The sequence below is a fragment of the Trachurus trachurus genome (assembly GCF_905171665.1).
Source record: "Trachurus trachurus genome assembly, chromosome: 24".
NCBI classification, from domain to species: domain Eukaryota; kingdom Metazoa; phylum Chordata; class Actinopteri; order Carangiformes; family Carangidae; genus Trachurus; species Trachurus trachurus.
This window is the reverse complement of record NC_139910.1, coordinates 29,025,204-29,046,923: the sequence shown is the minus strand read 5'-3', so window position 1 is coordinate 29,046,923 and position 21,720 is coordinate 29,025,204. Positions and strand designations below refer to the sequence as shown.

Genomic DNA, 21,720 nt, shown 5'->3' with positions numbered 1-21,720 from the left:
AGCGGCTCGAGACCCAAATTTCAAAGCAGTCCCTGCCTGGTGCCAAAGCTTCATTGACAGCTTTTAGCTGAGAAAGCGCCCTTTGTTTCATAAAGAATCGGTCCACCTGTTGAATACAAATAGAAAGAGTGACTGTCACTGTGACATCTTCTCAAGGACCAAAGTCGCTCAAATGGAAATTCTGACCTGACTACAGTAACGGGGGGAAAGCTGCCCAGTATCAGAAATCCTCTGGGGACCAGGAAACGGGCCAACATGTTAGAGGAACCAACTCTTCAAAACTAAATGAAAAAATAAAAAAAACACAACTGTATTCAGCACATCCACAAACACACACTCACCTTGGTGACTGCTACTTTTGCACCCTTGTTGATAAGCTGGACCACATTGTCAGCTTGTCCCTTGTGTGAAGCTACGAGGAGGCGCTCGGAGAGTGCGAGGACCTCAGCCGCATCCTGCTGGCTCATGAAGCGGGGCGAGTGATGCTGCCGTCTCCAGACACAGTGCTGCTGATGGTGGAGGGAGGGCAGCTGTAAGGACAGTCTCTGGTGCCCTCTAACTCATGGTAAGCTCCATCTCGGTCCTTCGTGTCAAACGGGAGCTGGAAAGGCCACCACCGTGCTGCCGACTCCTCTGTTGCTACAAGCTCCACAAACTGCCGGGATTCGTCCCCTTCATCCTCTCAGCTGCAGGGAAGAGAACAGGAAACACATGCTGTGAAAACAATCCAGCATGTGCTCGACTCATAGTAAGCTGGCAAACAGGAAAACAAGGGAATGGGCAGAGCGAACTGCCATCACCACTGTCCAGGTTGCTAAACCCATACAATCCTCATGGGATCATGTGAGCTGGACAGAAATAATCTGCAATGAGAGCCAAAAAGAGGGGTCAAATTTGGTCACAGAGTGCCTGCTGTACAGCAAAGCACAGTGAGCCAGAACAGAAATTACAAGAGCAAAGAGTGTTAACCACTAGGGCTGTCAGAACGAACTTCGCTATTCGAACAGAATTTGATTTATTTTTTAAAATGAAAACATTTCGAAGATGGAAATTGACGTTCGAACATGTGCCTTCCACAATGACGCAAATTAACATTGAGTGTCGCGACATTCAGGAGAGTAAAGACGTTGATAAAACAAACAATTTTGTTGTCGATAGGCCTGGGACGATAATCAATAAATCAATTAATCGCACGATAAATGTAAATGAACTCGATAGTTTTTCCGGCCTTGATAAATCGCCATGTGCACGTATTTGTTTTCCTGGTCTCTGGCCTCCAACCAGGCTGGATGACAAGAGGCTTCACTCTGTGCATCGGTCTCAGCACCTGGGCCGTTTGTTTTGCAGAATGAAAGGAGTGAACCCTCTTGTCAGTCATCCAGGATCTTTGTTTCCCAGAATGCATTTCGCAGCAACCGGCAGCGCTAGCTGTAAAGCTAAGCAGCTAAAAGCTATTTTACCGTATTTCTTGCTGCTGCGCTGTTAACACGTCACTTTTTAAAGTTTTAATATTTTTTAATGCGAGAAAGTCACAGTTTAGATCCCAGTCTGTGGTCAGTTTATCCACATATCGCCTGTTAGGAGATTTCCTCCGACGTTTTTGGAGCTAATGTGGTAGCAGCGAGCAGGAGGAGCGGGGCTTCCCACAGTCTGCAGCCGTCTGCAGCAGCTCACGGGCCGGTCAACCTCCGTCATTGGGGGAGAAAACGACTAAGAAAACTTATCAGCAGGTTTTTAGAGGTTTACCGCCAGCTGGTTTAATACTTTTTAGGAGATAAATGCTAGTCTCATTGATGAAATCTTACATCTGTGGAAGTCACATTAGTTTGTTTGAATGAAAAGTGGAGCTTCAGGTGTGTAACGTTATTGGACAGAAGAGCTGCACTGCACTGTTTATTATTTTTTGTTTATTTTATTTATTTAGGATAGTAGCTATATAAGTTATTGTCATTCCAATTACAATGGTTAAAAAAAATACTCATGAGAAATAAAAGTTTATCGCATTTAAAAAGGTCTGCTTGCATTATTATGAAATATTATTATTATATTAGTGGTTAATTTGTTCTCAAAAAAATGTGTCAATAATATCGTTTATCGTCAATAATTTGTGGGACAATATATCGTCCAGCAAAATGTATTATCGTCCCAGGCCTAGTTGTCGGTGTGCGTCGAATTTACGAGCGGAGTTCTTTTAATTGCCCATTTATTTGGCTGAGGCGCACCTATGTGTTCCCACACTATATGCACAGCTTTTTTTTTTTAATCGATCAATCCGCGGAGCACTTGCATGCCGATCAGTGGAGAGCCATCAGAACAGATCACAGATCAACTGCTATCCGTTGCACCACTACTTATAATGTTTTGATTTCCCATTTGAAGTTTTATATTGAGTTGGTAAAAATTAAGTGTGTTGAAAAATTTGTTACATAATGGATTTGGTTGGAATGCCCTTTAGTGGACAAGGGACCTAAATACTAAGCTGCTATAGGTAGCCTATAGGCCAAGCAAAAAACAACAACAACAACAAAACACATTAAAAATTCAAATATAATGTTTAATACAAGAAGCATTAGAAAATCTAATCTGATTCGGGGGGATGATTGACAGCCCTTTTAACCACTATTAACAGCACAGACACACTTCTGTGGTTTTGTTTTAACCACAAGTAAAGGAGGCTGATTCACCACAAAGTGTCTCATCTTCTTTCTCATCATCATTAAAATTTGTAAACTGACAGACATGCAGCTGTCATGCAATGACTCGATCTCTACAGGCTCAGAGGAATGCACTCCTGTCTGATCAGGCATTTCATGAATCTGACAAATAGTTCCTGTTTTCTACCAGTTTCCTTCAATGTACTGTTGACATTATATTACCGTGAAACTCTGTGTATAAGTCACACTTTCCCCCCCTTTTTTTTCATCTAAAAAGTTGGGTGCGGGTTATACACCGGTGCTCATGGTTTTGCCCCATTGAACTATGTGGTTCAACTTTTGCATTCAGTTAAAGATATATCCAATTTGGAATTCAATTATGATATACTAATTATTTTGAATCTATTAATTAATCTCAATTTAAGAGTTTGTTTGTTTGTTTTGGTTTAAAAAATGTAACTTTTTTATTTTACTCAGTAAATCTACAGAGAAAATGTGAATGAAAGATTCACTGAGGTATTTGTTTGCCCTAGATCTAGCAAATCCAGCAACTTGGAAATGCTGGCCCCAGCCATACTGTTTCTAAGGCCGTTTTCCCACTAAAATTAGCGGGTCGACGCAGGTTTTTTAAACGCGGGTCGACCCGCTAACAATCGGCATTTGGCGGGTTTAAACAGGTTTTTTTTGACCAGTGGGAAAGGGGTATAATTAGTCTAGAGGAAATATTCCTACTTTTTATTCTACTAAAATTATCTGACAGCTTTAATTACTTGTTCATTTATAGATTGTAACATTATCGATTGTATATTGAACTACCCCGCCATCACACAAAATTGTTGAATCATCATCATTGTATTCATGAATGCATGAATAATAATAAACAGTCATAAGTAGGGATGCACATTTTGAATTTTTTTTCTAACCGATAACCGACGCTCGTTAACCGATTAGATTAAGAAGCTTGCGGCGCACGACAAAAAAAAAAAAAAAAAAAAAAAATTGATCGCTCCATTTTTATTTATTTTTTGCCGTTAAATACACATGTGCCCCGCGACAGCTGATCAGTGCGCTCTGTCTCAGCTGATCGCACTCTGGAGGTTAGATCATCCAATGTAGAACTGTTTTTATACAAAGTGCAGCCAAACACCAGGCTGAAGGAACAGCAGAGCTCCTGACAGCTCCTCTGTGGAGCTGCAGGAGAGCTGCAGGTGAACAGGCTGGAGAACAGCGACGTCCTTTTTTTTTTTTTTTTTTTAGCGCCGTTGTTACAGGTGATGCACATCTATGTCCATGTAGGTTACATTTATTGTCTGATCTTCCTTCATGGGGGCTGCTGCGTATACTGTCAGTCCTCCTGTGTAACTTTTTGCTGCGAAATATGACTGAAGGCACGTGAACTGTTGACACGCCCCCATGAGTTGACGACATAAGGAGCTAATAAAATAAATAAATAACCAATAGTATTAATCGATCAAAGTTCTTGTTATATGTTAACGGTTAAACGGTTAATCATGTGCATCCCTAGTCATAAGGAAACATTTTCTGCCATTTGCCATATTGTATGACGATATATGACTAAGTCGACATTTTCCACCTTAGGGCCGGATTTACTAAGGTCCCAGATAACGGGCGCTAAATTGTTTGCACCCGCTAAAATATTGCGTGTTTGGTTAGTGCACGCAAAACAGGTGATCTACTAAGAGTAACCCGCTAAATGAAAACACGTGCAAACCACAATATGTAAATGAGGGTTTTGCGCGTGGTAATCGTTTCCGCCATGGAGAGAGTGGACAGAGAGCTGGACGGACGAAGGGACAGAATGACATTTGATCCGATGCATACAATTAGGCCTGGGCCGATAATACATTTTGCTGGACGATATATTGTCCCACAAATTATTGACGATAAACGATATTATTGACACATTTTTTTGAGAACAAATTAACCACTGATATAATAATAATATTTCATAATAATGCAAGTAGACCCTTTTAAATGCGATAAACTTTTATTTCTCATGAGTATTTTTTTTTAACCATTGTAATTGGAATGACAAGAACTTATATAGCTACTATCCTAAAAAAATAAAATAAACAGTGCGTTACACACCTGAAGCTCCACTTTTCATTCAAACAAACTAATGTGACTTCCACAGATGTAAGATTTCATCAATGAGACCAGAATTTATCTCCTATAAAAAAAACAGCTGGTGGTAAACCTCTAAAAACCTGCTGATAAGTTTTCTTAGTCGTTTTCTCCCCCAATGACGGAGGTTGACCGGAAGTTTTCTTAGTCGTTTTCTCCCCCAATGACGGGGGTTGACCGGCCCGTGAGCTGCTGCAGACGGCTGCAGACTGGGGAAGCCCCGCTCCTCCTGCTCGCTGCTACCACATTAGCTCCATTAGCTCCAAAAACGTCGGAGGAAAACTCCCAACAGGCGATATGTGGATAAACTGACCACAAACTGTGACTTTCTCGCATGAAAAAATATAAAAACTTTAAAAAGTGCCGTGTTAACAGCGCGGCAGCAAGAATTACAGTAAAATAGCTTTTAGCTGCTTAGCTTTACAGCTAGCGCTGCCGGTTGTTGCCAAATGCATTCTGGGAAACAAAGATCCTGGATGACTGAAAAGAGGGTTCACTCCTTTCATTCTGCAAAGCATCGGCCCAGGTGCTGAGACCGATGCACAGAGTGAAGCCTCTTGTCATCCAGCCTGGTTGGAGGCCAGAGACCAGGAAAACAAATACGTGCGCACATGGCGATTTATCGAGGCCGGAAAAACTATCGAGTTCAATTTAATTTATCGTGCGATTAATTGATTTATTGATTATCGTCCCAGGCCTACATACAATGACAGCACGTGTGTTCATCTCTCTCGCGCTCTGTTTAGATTAATAAACACAAATCGCTACAGGGCCCAACTCGTCATATAGTGACGAACAGGCAGCAGCTGCAGCGACAATCACACACCTATAATATGTGTGTGCTAGGCTTGGGCGGTATTACGGTAATACCGTATACTGCAGGTGTTTAAAAATAGCAACGGTATCAGTTTCAATACCGTCATGAAAAAATGCAATGCACTTATCTAGGAGATAAGGATTAAATATTAAATAAAAGTAATTTAATGTCTAAAATTGATTATATGTCCAGTAGCACTTATGTGTGGTTGAATTTTCAGTTAGTTTAATATGTTTTAGCCTACTTTTACCTGCCCGCCCTCCCCCTCCCCCGTCGGACACGTTCCGCCATAGTCACTCACACACACACACCACACAGCCAGATCGCTCTGCACACAGTTTATGAACGGGTTTTACCGTTATGCCCGTTTATCACCAATAAACACAGTAGATGAGGGTGAGTGACTGAGCTGCGGCTGGTGGGGTGGTGGGGTGGGGGGCAGCGGCGTGGAGCGGTGAGGGACTCTGACTGCAGCGGGGACTATCATGTCTCTGCTCCGTGACACTGTGAGACAGACCGCCGGTGAGCCTGTGGGACGGGTCCGCTAATCGTTGAAAACACCAGTGATACGTCTCCAAACCAGAAACGTCTGGAACAACATCGGAAAAAGTCGCTCTTGACAAGAAAAAAATAAATAGGGACCGGACCTGCCGTGTCTTGTAAAAAAAGAAAAAAAGAAAGAAAGAAACTGACAGCGAGTGCGTGTCATGACTTCCTGTATCTGGCCCTTCAAAATAAAAGCCCTATAGCCTTTCATATACAGTTCAGTCATATTGATTTTGACTTAATTTTGACAAGACAGGGCTCCAAATGTTTTTTTTTTCTTCCTGCAACCAATCGACCAATGAGATTTTGGTCTGCTAATGTTTAGCCCTAGTAGATTCAGTTTCTGAATGGTGAAGACACAAGCCAATGTTTGGTAATGCCACTTACGTCATCATTTTTAATTAGTCACGGTAATACCGTATACCGTGGTAAAATGTGGAGGAAGTTTGACAGTATCAAAATTTGGATACCGCCCAAGCCTAGTGTGTGCCGCCCATGATCGAGTGGATTAATAGAGAGCTCAGGTGGGACACACGGATCTAAACGCTCTGACCACTGACCAGAGGGATCAAAGACGGGTGAAGGCAGCGGTGACGTCTCAGTCCGGGACCGGGACTGAGAGACGGAGCTGAGCAGCCAGGTACTGGAGAGGAGAGGAAAGGAGAGGAGAGGAGAGGAGCGCACTGCAGGACAGACGTGCCCCGTGCGTAACGGCGCGTAAATGACTTTTAACACGGCTGAAAAACTGTTAGAGAATTACCCAGATGCGAGGAAATGCAGAGATGTAAGATCATGGGGCTCTGACAGGTATCACACTAATAAACGCATAAGTTTTGGCAAAGTTGTATCAGTTACTACATGGTTTTCAGACGTGGTAAATAAAGACGCAAAAACAGCCACCGCAATCTCTTCCTGGTTTGGTAAATCACATTGCGCGCGCTAAATAAATCGATTTGCATCTACTCCTCCCAGTATTTTGCACGTTCTGGCTGAAACGCCCATATTTACATATTCATCAAGGCAAACACGCTAAATGGATCGCACGTGCTATATTGCCCATTTAAGAGACGCAATCCTCGGTGCGCCCGGTTAGTAGATCAGGTTCCACGTGTGTTTGCATGTGCAATCACGTTTGCACACGTTTTAATACACGCAAACCTTTAGTAAATCCGGCCCTTAGTGTGTATTCTTTGTCAATTCCACAGGAACATTACTAAACCTACAGCACAGGATGTGAGAGACAGTGAAAACAACATTTTCAACTCAACACTAATTGTACAGCTCCACCCCACAAAGGAAGAGGCATGTCCCATCTGATCCCTGGAGTCTAATCTGTGATGACAGCCCCTCTAATGACTGTGTTTTTCATTACAGCATAGAATGAGACAACATGGTACAGATGACATCAACAGGACAGATTCACATTGCTGCAGGCAAACATGGCTAAATCCACAAAGAGAAATGGATTATTTCCAAGATGTTTGCCCTTCATCTCAACTCGACCGTAAAACACAGCTGTGCAATACAGTTTCTCTGCCAAATAACTTCCACTGGATACAGTCTCAATTTTTTAACTCAACAGTTATCACACCTCTTACATCAACCCTGGTTAAGTAATGCAAGCATGCTTTTTTTTTAGAAGATATGATCAAATAGTTTTTGTATTTAATTTAGATCCTAGAAATTTCAGAAGATAGGGTTAGGATTTCTAATTTGAAGAAGTTCACAGACCAGTCCTACTTATATAATTGTGGAGGAGAGAGAAATGTCAACATCAAGATCAAATCATGAGCTTGTACTGATAGTATCAGTGCCACCTGTGGAGTCAGGAGCTGAATAAACACACAAATGCAAAATAAGCTTGGTGGAGAAGAAACCAAAAAAAGAGACCCCAATACAGACACCAATCATATGATGAAGGTGCCGGTGTAGGGAGGAGCCAGCTGAGTGAGTGAAGAAGGAAAAGTGCTCTTTCAAACACTATGCCTAATGCTGAAAGAATAGCTACTGCAACACAACAGCTAAGCTACTGCTACTGTATGTCGTGTGACTGATGCAGCAACTTACTGGGTCCACACAGTTTTAATTAGGGCTGGGACGATATGCTGCTTTTTTTCATATATTTTTGGGGGCTTTTTCACCTTTAATGGACAGGAGAGTTGAGAGAGAGACAGGAAATGGGAGGCAGAAAGGGGGGGAATGACACGCAGGATAGGGGCGCTCAACACGGGATTCGAACCGGGGCAGGAAACGTTAACAAAAAAAGTTTGTGAATCGATCCAGAATCGTAGAGGATAAGAATCACGATTCTTACATGAATCGATTTTTCCCCCACCCCTGGTTTTAATACACACTAGGTAACTTGTGCTGTTGGGGGTATCACAAACAAAACTCTAACAACAAACACTGACATTGTAAAATCTGTGGGATCAGTGATCTTCACCAACGCTGCACAGCAGTGTCAAGTGTATCAAGAAAGTCTGCAGGGCTGAGGAGAAGGACCTGGAAAAAGCCACTCCCATTAAAATATACATATATTATTAATTCAAGCTTGAACTTTGAAGTTGCACAGCAACAGTAGGAAGTGTTATTGGCTGCAATGTGTGCCAGACAGTCCCCGCTAGCACAGCCTACAGTTGACCAGTTATGCAAAAGAAACTTGTTTGTGTCGTCCCTGTCTCATTGGCACTGCTTGGCCTCACTGTCACAGACAGACAACCACATGAGGTCTAACTGAATACAATAATGGTTTGATGGATTCCTGTGGTGATGATGTTAGAGGCAAAACAAAACAAAAACGTATTTTACAAAGCAACTGCTGTGTGACACTTGGATCACATAATGGTTTACACTGAGGTGTTAGTTTGTGGTTTGTGTTTTCAAAAGATGCATAGTTTCATATTTAAAAAAAAACCTAAAAGCAGCTTCTCATTACTAGTGTCACTCTATGAAATATAATTCTGTTAGTGCTCAGTAAATATGTTGGACTGAAAATATCCCAAATATGCACAGTCTGTGTTAAAGGGATACGACAATTTTTTTTATGTATCTTGCCTCACTCCCGAGTCCATGACAAGCTGATAGACACCATCCTTTCGACTGTGCATCCAGTAACAAGGGAGATGCGGGCAGAGCTGGCGCACAGCTGATTAGCTTAGCTCAAACGCCGGACGTCTACGGGTAATGGTAGCCTGCCTCCTCCTAAAGTCATCAGAAACACTCTTCAGCAACTCTAAACGGACCGATCTTCGTCTCAGAGCTGACAAAACTAAGGGTTCGAGCAAAGACGGTTTATTTTGGTTGAAGCTAGCTACATTGAGGGTAGGTTAGCTTCCTATTTCAAAGTAAAAGCACTTCTGTATGTAAAGGGCAACGGGTGTTTTATTTTGTGAAAGCAACGTTCTCAAGCTCATTTAACCGGTACTCTGCAGTGTGGCATGTCTCCCAAATCATTTCTACGGCTAAATAAGTATATTTGTAGGCAAATCTGGGGGGTGTGGCAGCTTGGAGTGCAGCGGTGTGGGTCTCTGGCCACAGCGGAGCAGCTCCGTGACACTCCTGTGTGACTGGCCGGCGATGAGTGCTTCGGGGCGGGGACGGCCGGTCACAGCATCCGCTGCACAGCGCCCGCTGAACGGTGAAAACAGCAGTGATAACGGGCTTTCAGATCCGAGTCTCCAAACCAGAAACGTTTGTAACAGCACCGGAAAAAGTCGCCAGATTTGTCGCCAGTCGCTTATGTCAAAAAAAAAGTCGCCAAGAGGGTTTAGAAAGTCGCCAGATTTAGCGAGAAAGTCGCAACACTGTAGCCGACAGCCGCACAGCGCTGTACGCTGTCCCCAGAGCAGCATTCAAGGAGAACGATTACTCAAACAAAACCAAAATCACACAGTTTATAAAAAACATTATGTTCTGATTGTAGTTTAAAACAGTTTTACATATCAGAGGACTACCATATCCACACACAGGGTACCTCAGAGTGTCTATTATCATAATCTGTAAAAAAAAAAAAACGGTTTTGACGAGTTAACTCGTCAATGGTCGTGAACGTTCGGCAGGCTGTGACGAGTTAACTCGTCAATGGTCGCGAAAGAGTTAATGGAGCACAGATCTACATATTTGATATAAATACAAGTGTATGTGTATGTAAGAAAATGTTAATAAATATATTGTTTTAAATATGCACAGTCTAAAACTGAACCACTAGAAATTTCCCTGCTGGCAACTACTGTAATAAAGTCTATAAGAATCTCACAAGCTAAAAAGAAGATGACAAATTTCCTAGAAACATTCCCAAATTTTAAAATTGGACCACACAAAGTGTGGAATGCCACAGAACGTATGAAAAAGCTTTTACAAAAAGCATTTCAACGACTGCTTCCTGCCAGCTGAAAATGAACAAGATTAAACCAAGGGGGGAGGTCTCTCTCCCCAGCTGCATTCCAGTTTATTCTCCAGAAGATCCTGCTCAGTCAGAGACCCACACACACAAAGCAGGCCTTGCAGTCGCAGTGAGGCCTCGAACGCGCCGCTAGGCAACAGGGCTTTGTGCAAACTTTTAGGAACTCAGGACTCAATTCAAAAACAAGAAATGCCAAGCCCTCGCTTTTCACATGGCTCAGGGAGGAGGCCCTGGAGAATACTTATTAACCTGCTCGCTCCTGAAAAACAAGTGCCTTGTCTGCAGACTCACTCCCTCCAATCTGGGTCGTTTTCCTTCCCAGAAAAATTAGGGAAAGCTAGGAAAAAATAAGAGCTCTTTACATTTGTTTTTACACTGTACAAAGAGTTTGAACAAGAGATTTTGTTTGGGAAGAAGTCATTGGGCCTTTTTAAGCTTTATATGCAGCTGCAATCAGGGTTCTCAGATCAGTTTCATGTAATACGTCTCAAAGAATCAACTTCATAAATGATTAACCACAGGTTTTAGAATGATGAATTAATCATTAAAATTATGAAAACAAATGTTGAACCTCAGAAAAAAATAGTATTAAATCTGGTTGTAATCACCGTACAACCAAACTTATAAACCCATCATAAGCATTAGGCTAAGTTGTGACTGTGTGGAACACCATTTGTCCCTAATGCAGTATACTTCTTCATTTAATTTCAGATGGAAAAAAATATAATTTTGAAAAATCTGTGATCTGGGTATCTGATAAAAATATGTCCATTGTCAATTTTCACATCACATTCTTGTTATGCCGTAGAAGTACACATGCCTCCACCTGGGCTTATTCTACATAGTCATATAAATAAATTGGGGCAAGCATAATTTCGATTTAGGCTCCAAACTAACGCTTGCCTGCATCGCATTCATGTGATCGGTTTTTGAGGGTGAGCACTGGTATTTAAAAATCAGATGGCAGAGGGAGAGCAGCGCCATTTGGTCGACCTGTCTGCAGCTTCTTTACTGGGTGCTTTGGTTGGAGGGCTCCAGGACCAGCAGGTCCGCTCAGACTGCAATTGGCTCCAAGATTTCCCGTTTTTCAAGGGGGGCAGGGGCTTGTGCTGGAAGAGAACGGTAGGGGAAACACTGTCATCCAACTGACTAGCTAGGAAAATCTGGACTAGACACCTGCAACACTGGATATCAATGATGTTCTCTGGAAAAAGGTGAACACACATCAGGGGCCTCATTTATCAAAGAGGGTGTAAAACTGCTACTAAATATTTGCTTACGGCGAAAAGACAAAAATGGCGTACACCCTAAATATTTACACCTTTTTCAGATCAATCAAACTGTGCGTACGCACAACTCTCCGCAATAAATCACACCGGACCCAAGAATGGTGCACACGTGAACACACCTCTTACTCCGCCCCGGAACGCCTATATACAACTATATATGGTCAGCACGTGCATATTTAATTAGCCATGTGCTCTCTGTGGCGCAGCAACAAGTGACAACAAAGTGACAATGGAGACAACGGGCGGAGGACGGGGGAAAGAAGCGGAACTTCTCCGCTTCTCCGAAAGCAGATACACGGGCAATAAATCAGTCAGAAAAATTATCTTGAACTTTAATAAGCTACAATAAAAACAAAAACCTCCCAAATCTCAACAAAAGGGAGCAGAAAGAAGAAGAATCTTATGTAATCTGCCCCTTTATCCCAGAAAATCTTTTTTCTTTTTTCTTTTACCTAGATGTTAAAACAATGTAGGAAGCAGGACGATAGTTACCATTACTTTGAACGCCTTTCCACTACACAGTTACAGCTCTACTGGACTCGGTTTGGGTCATTTTCCATTACAGCTGAGTCCTTCATAGTTCCTCCTCAGGGCCGTGTTGTCTCGCTCTTTATTCTCTCCTCTCATCAGCTCCAAACTCACGTGCACCTCGTTAACTCAGGTGACAGAATAATAACAGTCTCAGTAGCTGCAGATCAGTGTGCGCTGCTGCCGGTGTGTTTTTAAACTTGGATGGTTTGATCCTTGTCGGACGTCACACAGCCTAATCAAAAAAGCAAAATCCTCAATCCTCTCTGTTTATCAATGAACATAAAGCCTAGTGTTATTATAGAGCGGGTTGGATTGCCAGCATCAACGGTCCACCACTACCACAATTAGCCTACTTCAAAAAAAATCCTACTGTGCTCTTCTAAATGTACTCCGCTCCTCTCTCCCTCTCACACTGCAGTTCTCTGACTCAGCAACGGTGTCGCCAATTCCTCCTGTTCCTCAAAACAGGTGTAAATCACGGTACGCCAGGGTCAAAATGGGTGTAAATGTCCGCACTTTTCCCCGTCAGGTTTTGGCTTGATAGATCCCAAATTTGGCGGAAAAAAGTGCGTACGCACAAAACGAGGGGAAAATGGTGTAAAAAAAAAAAGGTGTATCCACAATGATAAATGAGGCCCCTGGTAACTTTCAAGTGCAATCAAGTGCCAGTGAGGCTGAGATCCTGGGCAAGGTTATCAACAGGTATAACATAGCATTTAGTGCTAGATTCCTAGTAGGGTTGTTTTTGCACTGATTTTGTGTTTATTCTGGTCTTTGACTGAACACTTTATTTGTTTTATTTCAACTGAGACCTGAGATCTTGCTCTCTCTTTCTCTACTGACAATCATTTACCTCCAAACAGTGGATCTTAGTGTAGCTTAGAAAGTTTTTTAGAAGCCGAGTTGGAAACTAAAATCTTCCACTGTGTATTCACAATGCTTTGGTTGCTCACTCATACACACTCTTTCCTTCCTGTAGACAGGAAGCAACTGATTCTATCTCTCTACATCACACACGCCTGCACCTGGTCCAGTGTTTCCATCATATCAATTCATGGAAACTGGTGAATTATGAGTCTCACTGCTGAAATTGCACATTGTTTATCAATATTCACAATAAAAAAACAGTGCAAAAAGCGCACTGTAGACTGGAGCTAGTATGAAACATTTGGGACCTTACCCCCCCCCCCCCCCACACACACACACACACACACACACACACACACACACACACACACACACACACACACACACACACACACACACACACACACACACACACACACACACACACACACACACACACACACACACACACACACGGGGCTTCTCTACATTCATGTGAGTAAATCTCATTTGCCTGCACGGATTCTGACAGTATAATGTCATCATAGACTTTTCCTTTCATACTAGTGATACAAAGGATCGGTGGGATCACAGTATGATTTGTGTGTGAGACAAAAGGTCAGGTTCACCTCTATGGTTTCCCCCAGCCCCAGATTTCAGTCAAATCTCAGCCATCTGTCTTTTCTGCACCAGTTAGGGACAAAGTGCCAAAACCAGGTTAGAACAATCCTTTGACCCACTCACTAATCCCAAGATTTGTTTCAGTGATAGCTTGCTCAGTGCACCAGTGAAGGAGAGATCGGTGCTGACTGGAGCACAAGTACAACATGGACCATAAATACTCCAGAAAATGCCGGACAGATACTTACGACTATATCATTTCAAGCACTTGTGCATTTTGTGTGGAGATGTGGCAGCCTGGCGTGCTTTTGGCTAATCCTGGGGTCAATGCTGGAAATAAACCTTCTGTCATCCATGTGACTGCTGAGCCAGATGTGATAGCCATCTAAATAAGCAGTGCAGATGTCAACCTACGCAAGGCTAAAAACAGCATGCAAAGCCTTTTATTACAACTGTACTACAAGTCACGGGATGTTTCAAGGATCTTAAATAGTCCGGTCAAGCAGTACTGAAATTTTAAAATGTAGCCTAACCATGCAATGGACAATCATCTGTGATAGTTAGTTAGTTAGTTACTGTAAGTTATTATCAATTTCTAGTTGGGTTGGGTTATGTATTTGACATCAGATGGAGCATTGAGCTGTGTACACTGCTACATAAGTTATGTCTAACAATTGTTATATACTATAATTTGTTACAGTATTTGGTAGGGGTGTGAGAGAATATTGATACTGAAATATCGTGACATTTCAGTTTGCAATACTGTGTCAATATTCAAAAGCACTGAATTGATTTTTTTATTGACAATAAACATGCAAACACTCACAGCGGTGGTTCATTTCTGTGTTGCATTTCAAACTGTGACTGATGGTTGGCAGCAGTTATTGACTCCTCTGCTCAAACAGAACAATGAGATGTACAGGTCTGTGGCTCGTCACATGTTCAAGCGTTAGCTAACTAAGAACAGTCAAAAAATACATAGAAATAAAAATATATCGTCTTGCTCATAGTATCGCAAAATACCGCAGCGATATGTATCCTATCACCAAATTCTTGCCAATACACAACATATTTGGTAATCAAAATATTTGCTGTATAAAGTCTGTCTAAAGGCTTGACAGAACCCACAAGCCAAATCTAAACATCATTCTAACTTTTTGTCCAAAACCAAAAACTTTAGACAGAATATCTCAAGAAAGGTATGGGAAATACCATCTTCCATTTGAATGTAAAGCTAGAACTAGATCTCTCTCAGACACCCCTTCCTCCAGATAGCCACTTACTCTGATAAACACATATTCATGATGTACTATTTCAACCACTGTATTAACACATAATTTCAGTTGTGGACCCAGTGCTTTCTTTAAATAACGCAACAACGACTGTTATTATACCCATAATAATAACAGAAAATGCACACTTGCTTGCTACTAAGGACTAGTCCCCCAGTCAACATGACTGGTACCTGGGGCAGCTGTGGCTCAGGATGTGGAGCAGGTAAATCACCAATCACAGTGTTGCTAGTGTGAGCCCCAGACAAGTCAGCAGTATAAAAACTCAGGGATGTGTGAGCCTCTTTTCAATAGAGGGGGGGCCCTATTCACACAACCCCGCCCCCTGCTGTACAGGGTAAATACAATCAGAAGGCTGAAAATCACAGGACATGTCTACAGTATATAGTCAGTATATAAGTGTCCTTGAGACACTAAACGCTTCTCCCTGGTTTGTGAGTATGTGTGTGTGATAGAAAAACCCTATAAAAAAAAATCACTGTGTAGCTACTGTGTGAATGGCTGAATGTGGCTTGAGCTATTTCAGTGTTCGGCAAGACTCACAAATACAAATCAAATGCTCACACTGTTGAGCGCTGGAATCCATACAACAACAATTCCCCCCACTTCTTTAATCCGCAGCACTTAGTGAAAGCAGATGCAGAGTCTGAAAAAGAGTGAGGGGACGCACGGCCGTTAGGTTCATTGTTGTGAGCAACAAAGGGTTAAGTGGCATTTAAAGCCCCTGCAAGGGAAAAGACTAAATAAAGCTCCTTTTTTATGCCACAGAGATATTCACTTGCAGGTCCAGGGGCCTCAGTGGGAAGCAGAGCTATGACAAACAGAGAGCTGATCCCAGGATTTGTCCTATTATACTGCAACCTGAGGCTGGGTTTAAAACTCTAATGTGTAAATCTGATTACAAGGAGATGTTATCTCCTTAAGATATATTACAGGATCAATATCATAAATATAATATATTATAAAGGTACTACAAAAATGAATGTGATGGTTTTGACATTGATTTTCAGTCACAGAGTAAAATGTGACTCGGCAGATCTCAGCATCTGTAATTGCACTTGGCAGCAGACACTGGCGATGCGGACACCATCTCACCATCTGACAGACAAATCTAATAATCACCTCTCATGCAGTGTCTAGTTTCCGGATTCTGTAAAAATGTGCCCTAAGCCACACAACCCCGCCTTGTGGCCCATTAAGACTCATTATGTGCCCATTATGCACCTGGTGACCTCTGACCTCGTCAGCACTGTTCTGTGCTGATCATCCCCCCCCCCGGGGAGATGAGCAGATGGACACATGGATGAGGCTGTTGTTTGTACTCTAACTGCATGGATGCATTCATCAACTTCACACAGAGCACACAATGCAAGGCTGCATTAATGTCGCTGTACTCAGGTGGAAACTTTCCATCTCCAAATTATGTAATATTCCTAGGTACAAAAGGTTTTAAATTAATTAAAAAAAAAAATGGGAACAGCAACTGGGAAATAAGAAAATATCACAACACTATGTCCAACCTTGAGGTGCATACACGGCAGTAACAGAGGACCATGTTAGGTCTCACTCCTGTTACAGTAAACAGCAAACAGACATCTCAGGCTACAGTAGGTACAGGCTCCCCAAAACTGAACAGTTAGAACTATAAAACCTGCTGTGATGTGATCAACCCCGTCATTTTTGAATACGTCATCTTCTCATCTGAGTACTGTTGCTGACCATGTGCATCTCTTTACAGCCACAATTAAGCAAAAGTCGCCTCAAACTGGTTTCATCAGCAGTGAGTCAAGTGACCTTCACCCGGCCTCCTTAGTTGCCAGATCTGAGTCCAGGAAAACACCTCTTTGCAATGTGGCGGGACAGGACTCAGGAGATCCCTGTCACATGAATGTGAAGCTGACGTCTCTGCAGAAATGATATGATGCAATCATATCAACATGGAGCAGAGCCTCAAAGGGAAGTTTTCCATCAAACTGTGACATGCCATGCCAGAGAGAACTGATCTTGTTTTGACAGCTCTACCAAGTATGTTCCCACTCCAGTCAAGTGCTCAGTTTGTGCATACAGGTATGAGAAAACAGACAGTTCAAAGTCACGCTTTATCTACAAAATCTCACTAGGACCACCTCTGTAGAAACAGAAAGAAGTCACCCTAAAAAAAAAGAAAAAAAGAACTGCAGGATAGAAAAGCCCTGCAGCCTTCCTTGACTGTCACTGCACCCTGAACTCACCGCAGCCCAATAAACAAATCCCATTCAGATTAATTCACTTAATCTAGATTCTTTACTACCTGAAAACAACAGCTTCATCTGCTTTATTGGTTTAAATTGCTGCACTGTGCTGCTACATTAATCATTATAACACATTACTGACCAGCCTCTTAATGAGCTCATATCTTTACTGTTAAATCCCCTCAATGTGAACCCTTAGACGTAGGCCTAAATATTAAGGTTAAGCCTCAGGATAAGGTTAGGTGATGCTGAGAAGGTTTCGCCTAAGCCTACTTTATTTCACATATTTTCCAGGGGTTGTAGCCTCATTTGCATAAGATACAGCACAAGCACACGGTTATTTTTCAAAAGTCCTGATTAATTTTTCATGTGGTTAATTTATTCTTGTTTTCAGACATAACTACAGAGACCTGACCAAACCTCCCTTTAATTAGTGATACATTTCATGGGAATATCATTGTGTAACAGCGGTAACTCCCTTATGGGGAATTACTTAAGCGTTAAAACACAAACACACGCGCGCGCGCACACACAGGGGGAGACCTTGGCATGAGCACACAGTGAGCAGCACAAACACACCAAAATAGCAGCTTTATCAACGTTAGTTCATCCAAAATACTAATTTGAAAACAAAAAATACCAAATGAACAGAGTCTTGTGTATTTGACAAGCACACTAGGATAACACACGTAGTGATTTACAGCCAAGACGAGGCGTAAAAAAAAACGTTTTAAAGTGTTAACTAACATAAGTAAAGTCACTTTATAGTCACACAACGTTACCACAGCTAATACTAGTAAATAGTAGCCCCGCGACTTGTAGCTAGGGGTTAGGCTAATAGGACTGAGAACTGCAGGGGCAGGAGTAGTGATACAGTAAAGTCTGTCTATGGTCGTAATGAATTCACCAAAACACGGAGGTTAGGTTACATAAAGTTAGGCTACACACACTGTTAGTTAGCTGACTAGCTAACATTATTTGAATTTCGGTTGGACGTTAATTCAAGTCAGCAGAAGAGAACGCTCCAACCGCGGCTCCAACGTACGCAGCGCGAGGTTAAACCGACCGTTTAAACCTACATCTCTCATACAGAGAAAAAACTAAACAAAACACGACCAACATGAACACAAGAGGCTTACCTCGAAAAACAACCCGTCCCACAAAGTGTCGATTCGGGGCGAAGACGGTTTAAACCTCGTCCGACGTCAGTCCCACACAGAGCATGTTGTTAGAGGGGAAACTACAAAGTGAGACCCACACACACACACACACACACGGTCTCTGCTGCTGCTGCTGCTGCTGCTGCTGCTGCCTCCCTCTCTGTCCCATTTACATGTCAACACACTGTGTACGGTCAGGTGAGGGGAGGAAGAAGACACTGGACAGCTAGCTACGGTCCACCGCCCCCCCTCCAATGAAACCAACGCCTCTCCAAAACTATTCACCGCCTTCACACACCTGATTACTGAGCCGAGTGAACACGCAAAGTCCAATATTTTCGACGGGTGACACAAGTTTTATACACTAGTCTAAGAAATGACTCTGCCGTTCAGGCAGGGAAACCTCAAAGTGAATTAATTAACATGATAGAGGACATAATCGATTAGAATAACTCGGTCCTATAGGCTATAGGTTAGGCCTACTAAATATTTCAACAATCTAATTTTGCAATTAGCCTAGGCTAATGAAGAAAAAAACAGCAAAACGGGATCACACATTTCACATAGGCCTAATGCTCTTGTTGGAGCATCTTTGCCCATGCATGCATCATCATGACAATTGTAGGCTATAGTAGGAATGGTGAACTAATGATCAGTAGCCTATTCTTAACCTTTTGTAGTTTTAGGACTATAAAGCAAAAAAATAAAATCTTTTCAGAACAATAAAAAAACAGACACTAGCCTGCTAACGGGCGGCAGTGGCTCAGGTGGTAGAGCGGGTCGTCCAATGATCAGAGGGTTGGCGGTTCGAATCCCGCTCTGTCCCGGTTGCTGCCGTAGTGTCCTTGGGCAAGACACCTTACCCACCTTGCTCCTGATGGGTCGTGGTTCGCGCCTTGCATGGCAGCTTCCGCCGTCAGTGTGTGAATGTGTGTGTGAATGGGTGAATGTGATGTACTGTAAAGCGCTTTGGGTATCGTTACAGGTATAGTAAAGCGCTATATAAATACAGGCCATTTACCATTTAAATTTGTCACTTTTAAAGCCTACACCACTTAAAATTACAATGCAACAAGACGTTTAAACACATGATTTTCAAACTTCACACCCAGTCTTAACGCATATTTTCCATTACAATTATCTCTCCCTGATCAAGCATAGATAACCCCTGAAAGTAGGCTGGGACAAGAATCTGGACAAGAGGACGCCTCCACTCCCACTTTAAAGAATCTTGGCTTGAGACCACCAGAACCCGGGGGCAAAGCCAGAAAAAGAGCAACAACCCAAACTGGGCCTTTGGGGCATCCAGAAAGTTCTTGCAGGGTGAAGAAAGGCATCACAGGCTAGGTTTGTGAGATGGAACGTAATGAAAGGCCTTGTCAATTAGCTGTTTCTTAAAAAAGGGTATGCGCTTTGAACTGATGTCAACAAATTGTTTTAGTGTGACCGTTACATGCCTGAGATAGGTGTCTGTCTTTTTATAATTTGTTTAAACCTGCTGCTGTCATTTGTCATGTGTGCCTATTTGTCAGATTTTGTTTATATTTTTATGTTGTCAGACACAATAATTGAATTGATTTTTGATCCAAGAATGGTGACATCTGAGTAAGTCCGTGACTCTCTCTGCTCCTACAGCTGCATCCCCCAAGCCACAGGGATCAGATTGGGCCCTCGTCCTGAGGAAAAAAAAGGTGTGTCTGCAGCAACCTGGATGTTTCATTCCTCTTCTCTTTGTGCTCTTCCTAAGATAATGGCTTTCCATAGAGTGGAACTAGATATTGGAGAAGGGCAGAATACTGTATATGCAGCGAACCTGTCACATCACGATTCTGTTGATATTCCTCTGCAAACACTAACACACTTTATTCAGCCATATAGAAAACAAAAGCATTGTCTCATCCTGTGAGTCAGTGGAATGAGAGCTGATCTAAATTGTGTCACGCTCACCTTAGGGCTTGTTCTGATCTACAAAGCAAAGAGCCATGAAAAACCCATATAATATGGTTACCAGTATTGATTTCAGAGTGAGAGGATAAAGCAGAGACTGGAGGATGGTATATGTGGAGGGTACAGTATGGGAGAAATGTAGATTCTGATAATAGATGAAGATATTGTGTCAGAGTATGGAGTCTTCAATATGCCATGTGTTATAGTGGTAAGGTATGGAGTCTGAAATGTGCCATAATTATTGACTTGACTGTTTAATTCTAACCAAGGAATTGTTTTAATCATTAATAAAAAATTAATTAATTAATGAACCAAACTCATGAATAAAATTGTAATTTAAGGAATGCATTACAAGCTTACACAACTGTCACCAACTGATGACAGCTGGCCAGGCAGGCTCCTGCTGCTATTTTCTGCGCATTTGACAATACCGAGAGCTAGTCTTTATGCCACATCCTGAGTTTACCACCATACTTACTGCCAGCAGGGCATTAATGGAAAGAAAGGAAGGGAAAGAAAACAAAGCTTCTAAAATGTTGAGTATTTCTTACACTGGCTTATTCATATGAAAATAGCTGCCTTAAATTTAAAGCAACCACAAAAAGGCAAATACAGAATGAACCATGGACTTAAGTAAATAAGTAAATAGAAAAATAAAATATTTAGTTCAAAAGACTTTCTTTGACTAAAAAGAACAACAACAAAAAAACATAATTTAAATGTAGACTTACAGCTGCCAATATCTGTAAACACAAAAATATGCTGCCCCAATGCAATACTGTATATGGGTTTCAACTCCACAAATATTCAAGCAGAGACAAGTGAAACCTGATCAGTGTTGTCTTTAACCTGGTGATCCCACGTAAAACCCAGAGTCATTTGTCAGCTGATGTCAACAGCTTTAGTTGGGCCATAGTAACCTCGCTGAGGTAAAAGTGCTCATCTTGGCCACTTCACTGGCTCCGATCTCTGATGATCAGCTGACAACTTGTGAACAAAAGTAGTGAAGATGTTTTTGTTTCTCTTGTCTCAAATTGCAGAGCAGAAATCTGATTCTACATTAGTTACTACAAAACCTTCTGGTTTGGACGCTTGAGTTTTGCAAGAGGAAACTTTCAAAATAACGTCACCTTCTTCTGAATGTGATACTTCGCATCTGACCTGCTAGTCAACAAAACCCTCACAAATTTAGATAAAGCTTGAAACTTGAGGACGGGCAGTCATCAATGAGGAGGGCAT

At 42.1% G+C, this 21,720-nt stretch overlaps 1 protein-coding gene across 2 annotated transcripts in view; it reads right to left on the bottom strand.

The window, feature by feature from the left end:
• ankrd6b (ankyrin repeat domain 6b) overlaps positions 1-18,717 on the bottom strand; it is a 52,836-nt gene extending 34,119 nt beyond the window's left edge. For both annotated transcript variants that reach the window (XM_084000473.1, XM_084000474.1), the window contains exons 1-2: positions 18,514-18,717; positions 342-686 (exon numbers count right to left, since the gene is read on the bottom strand). In XM_084000473.1, the coding sequence (XP_083856599.1) occupies positions 342-467 (126 nt within the window). In that variant the 5' untranslated portion in view covers positions 468-686; positions 18,514-18,717. The remainder of the gene's footprint in view (positions 1-341; positions 687-18,513) is intronic.
• Positions 18,718-21,720: the final 3,003 nt, after the last annotated feature.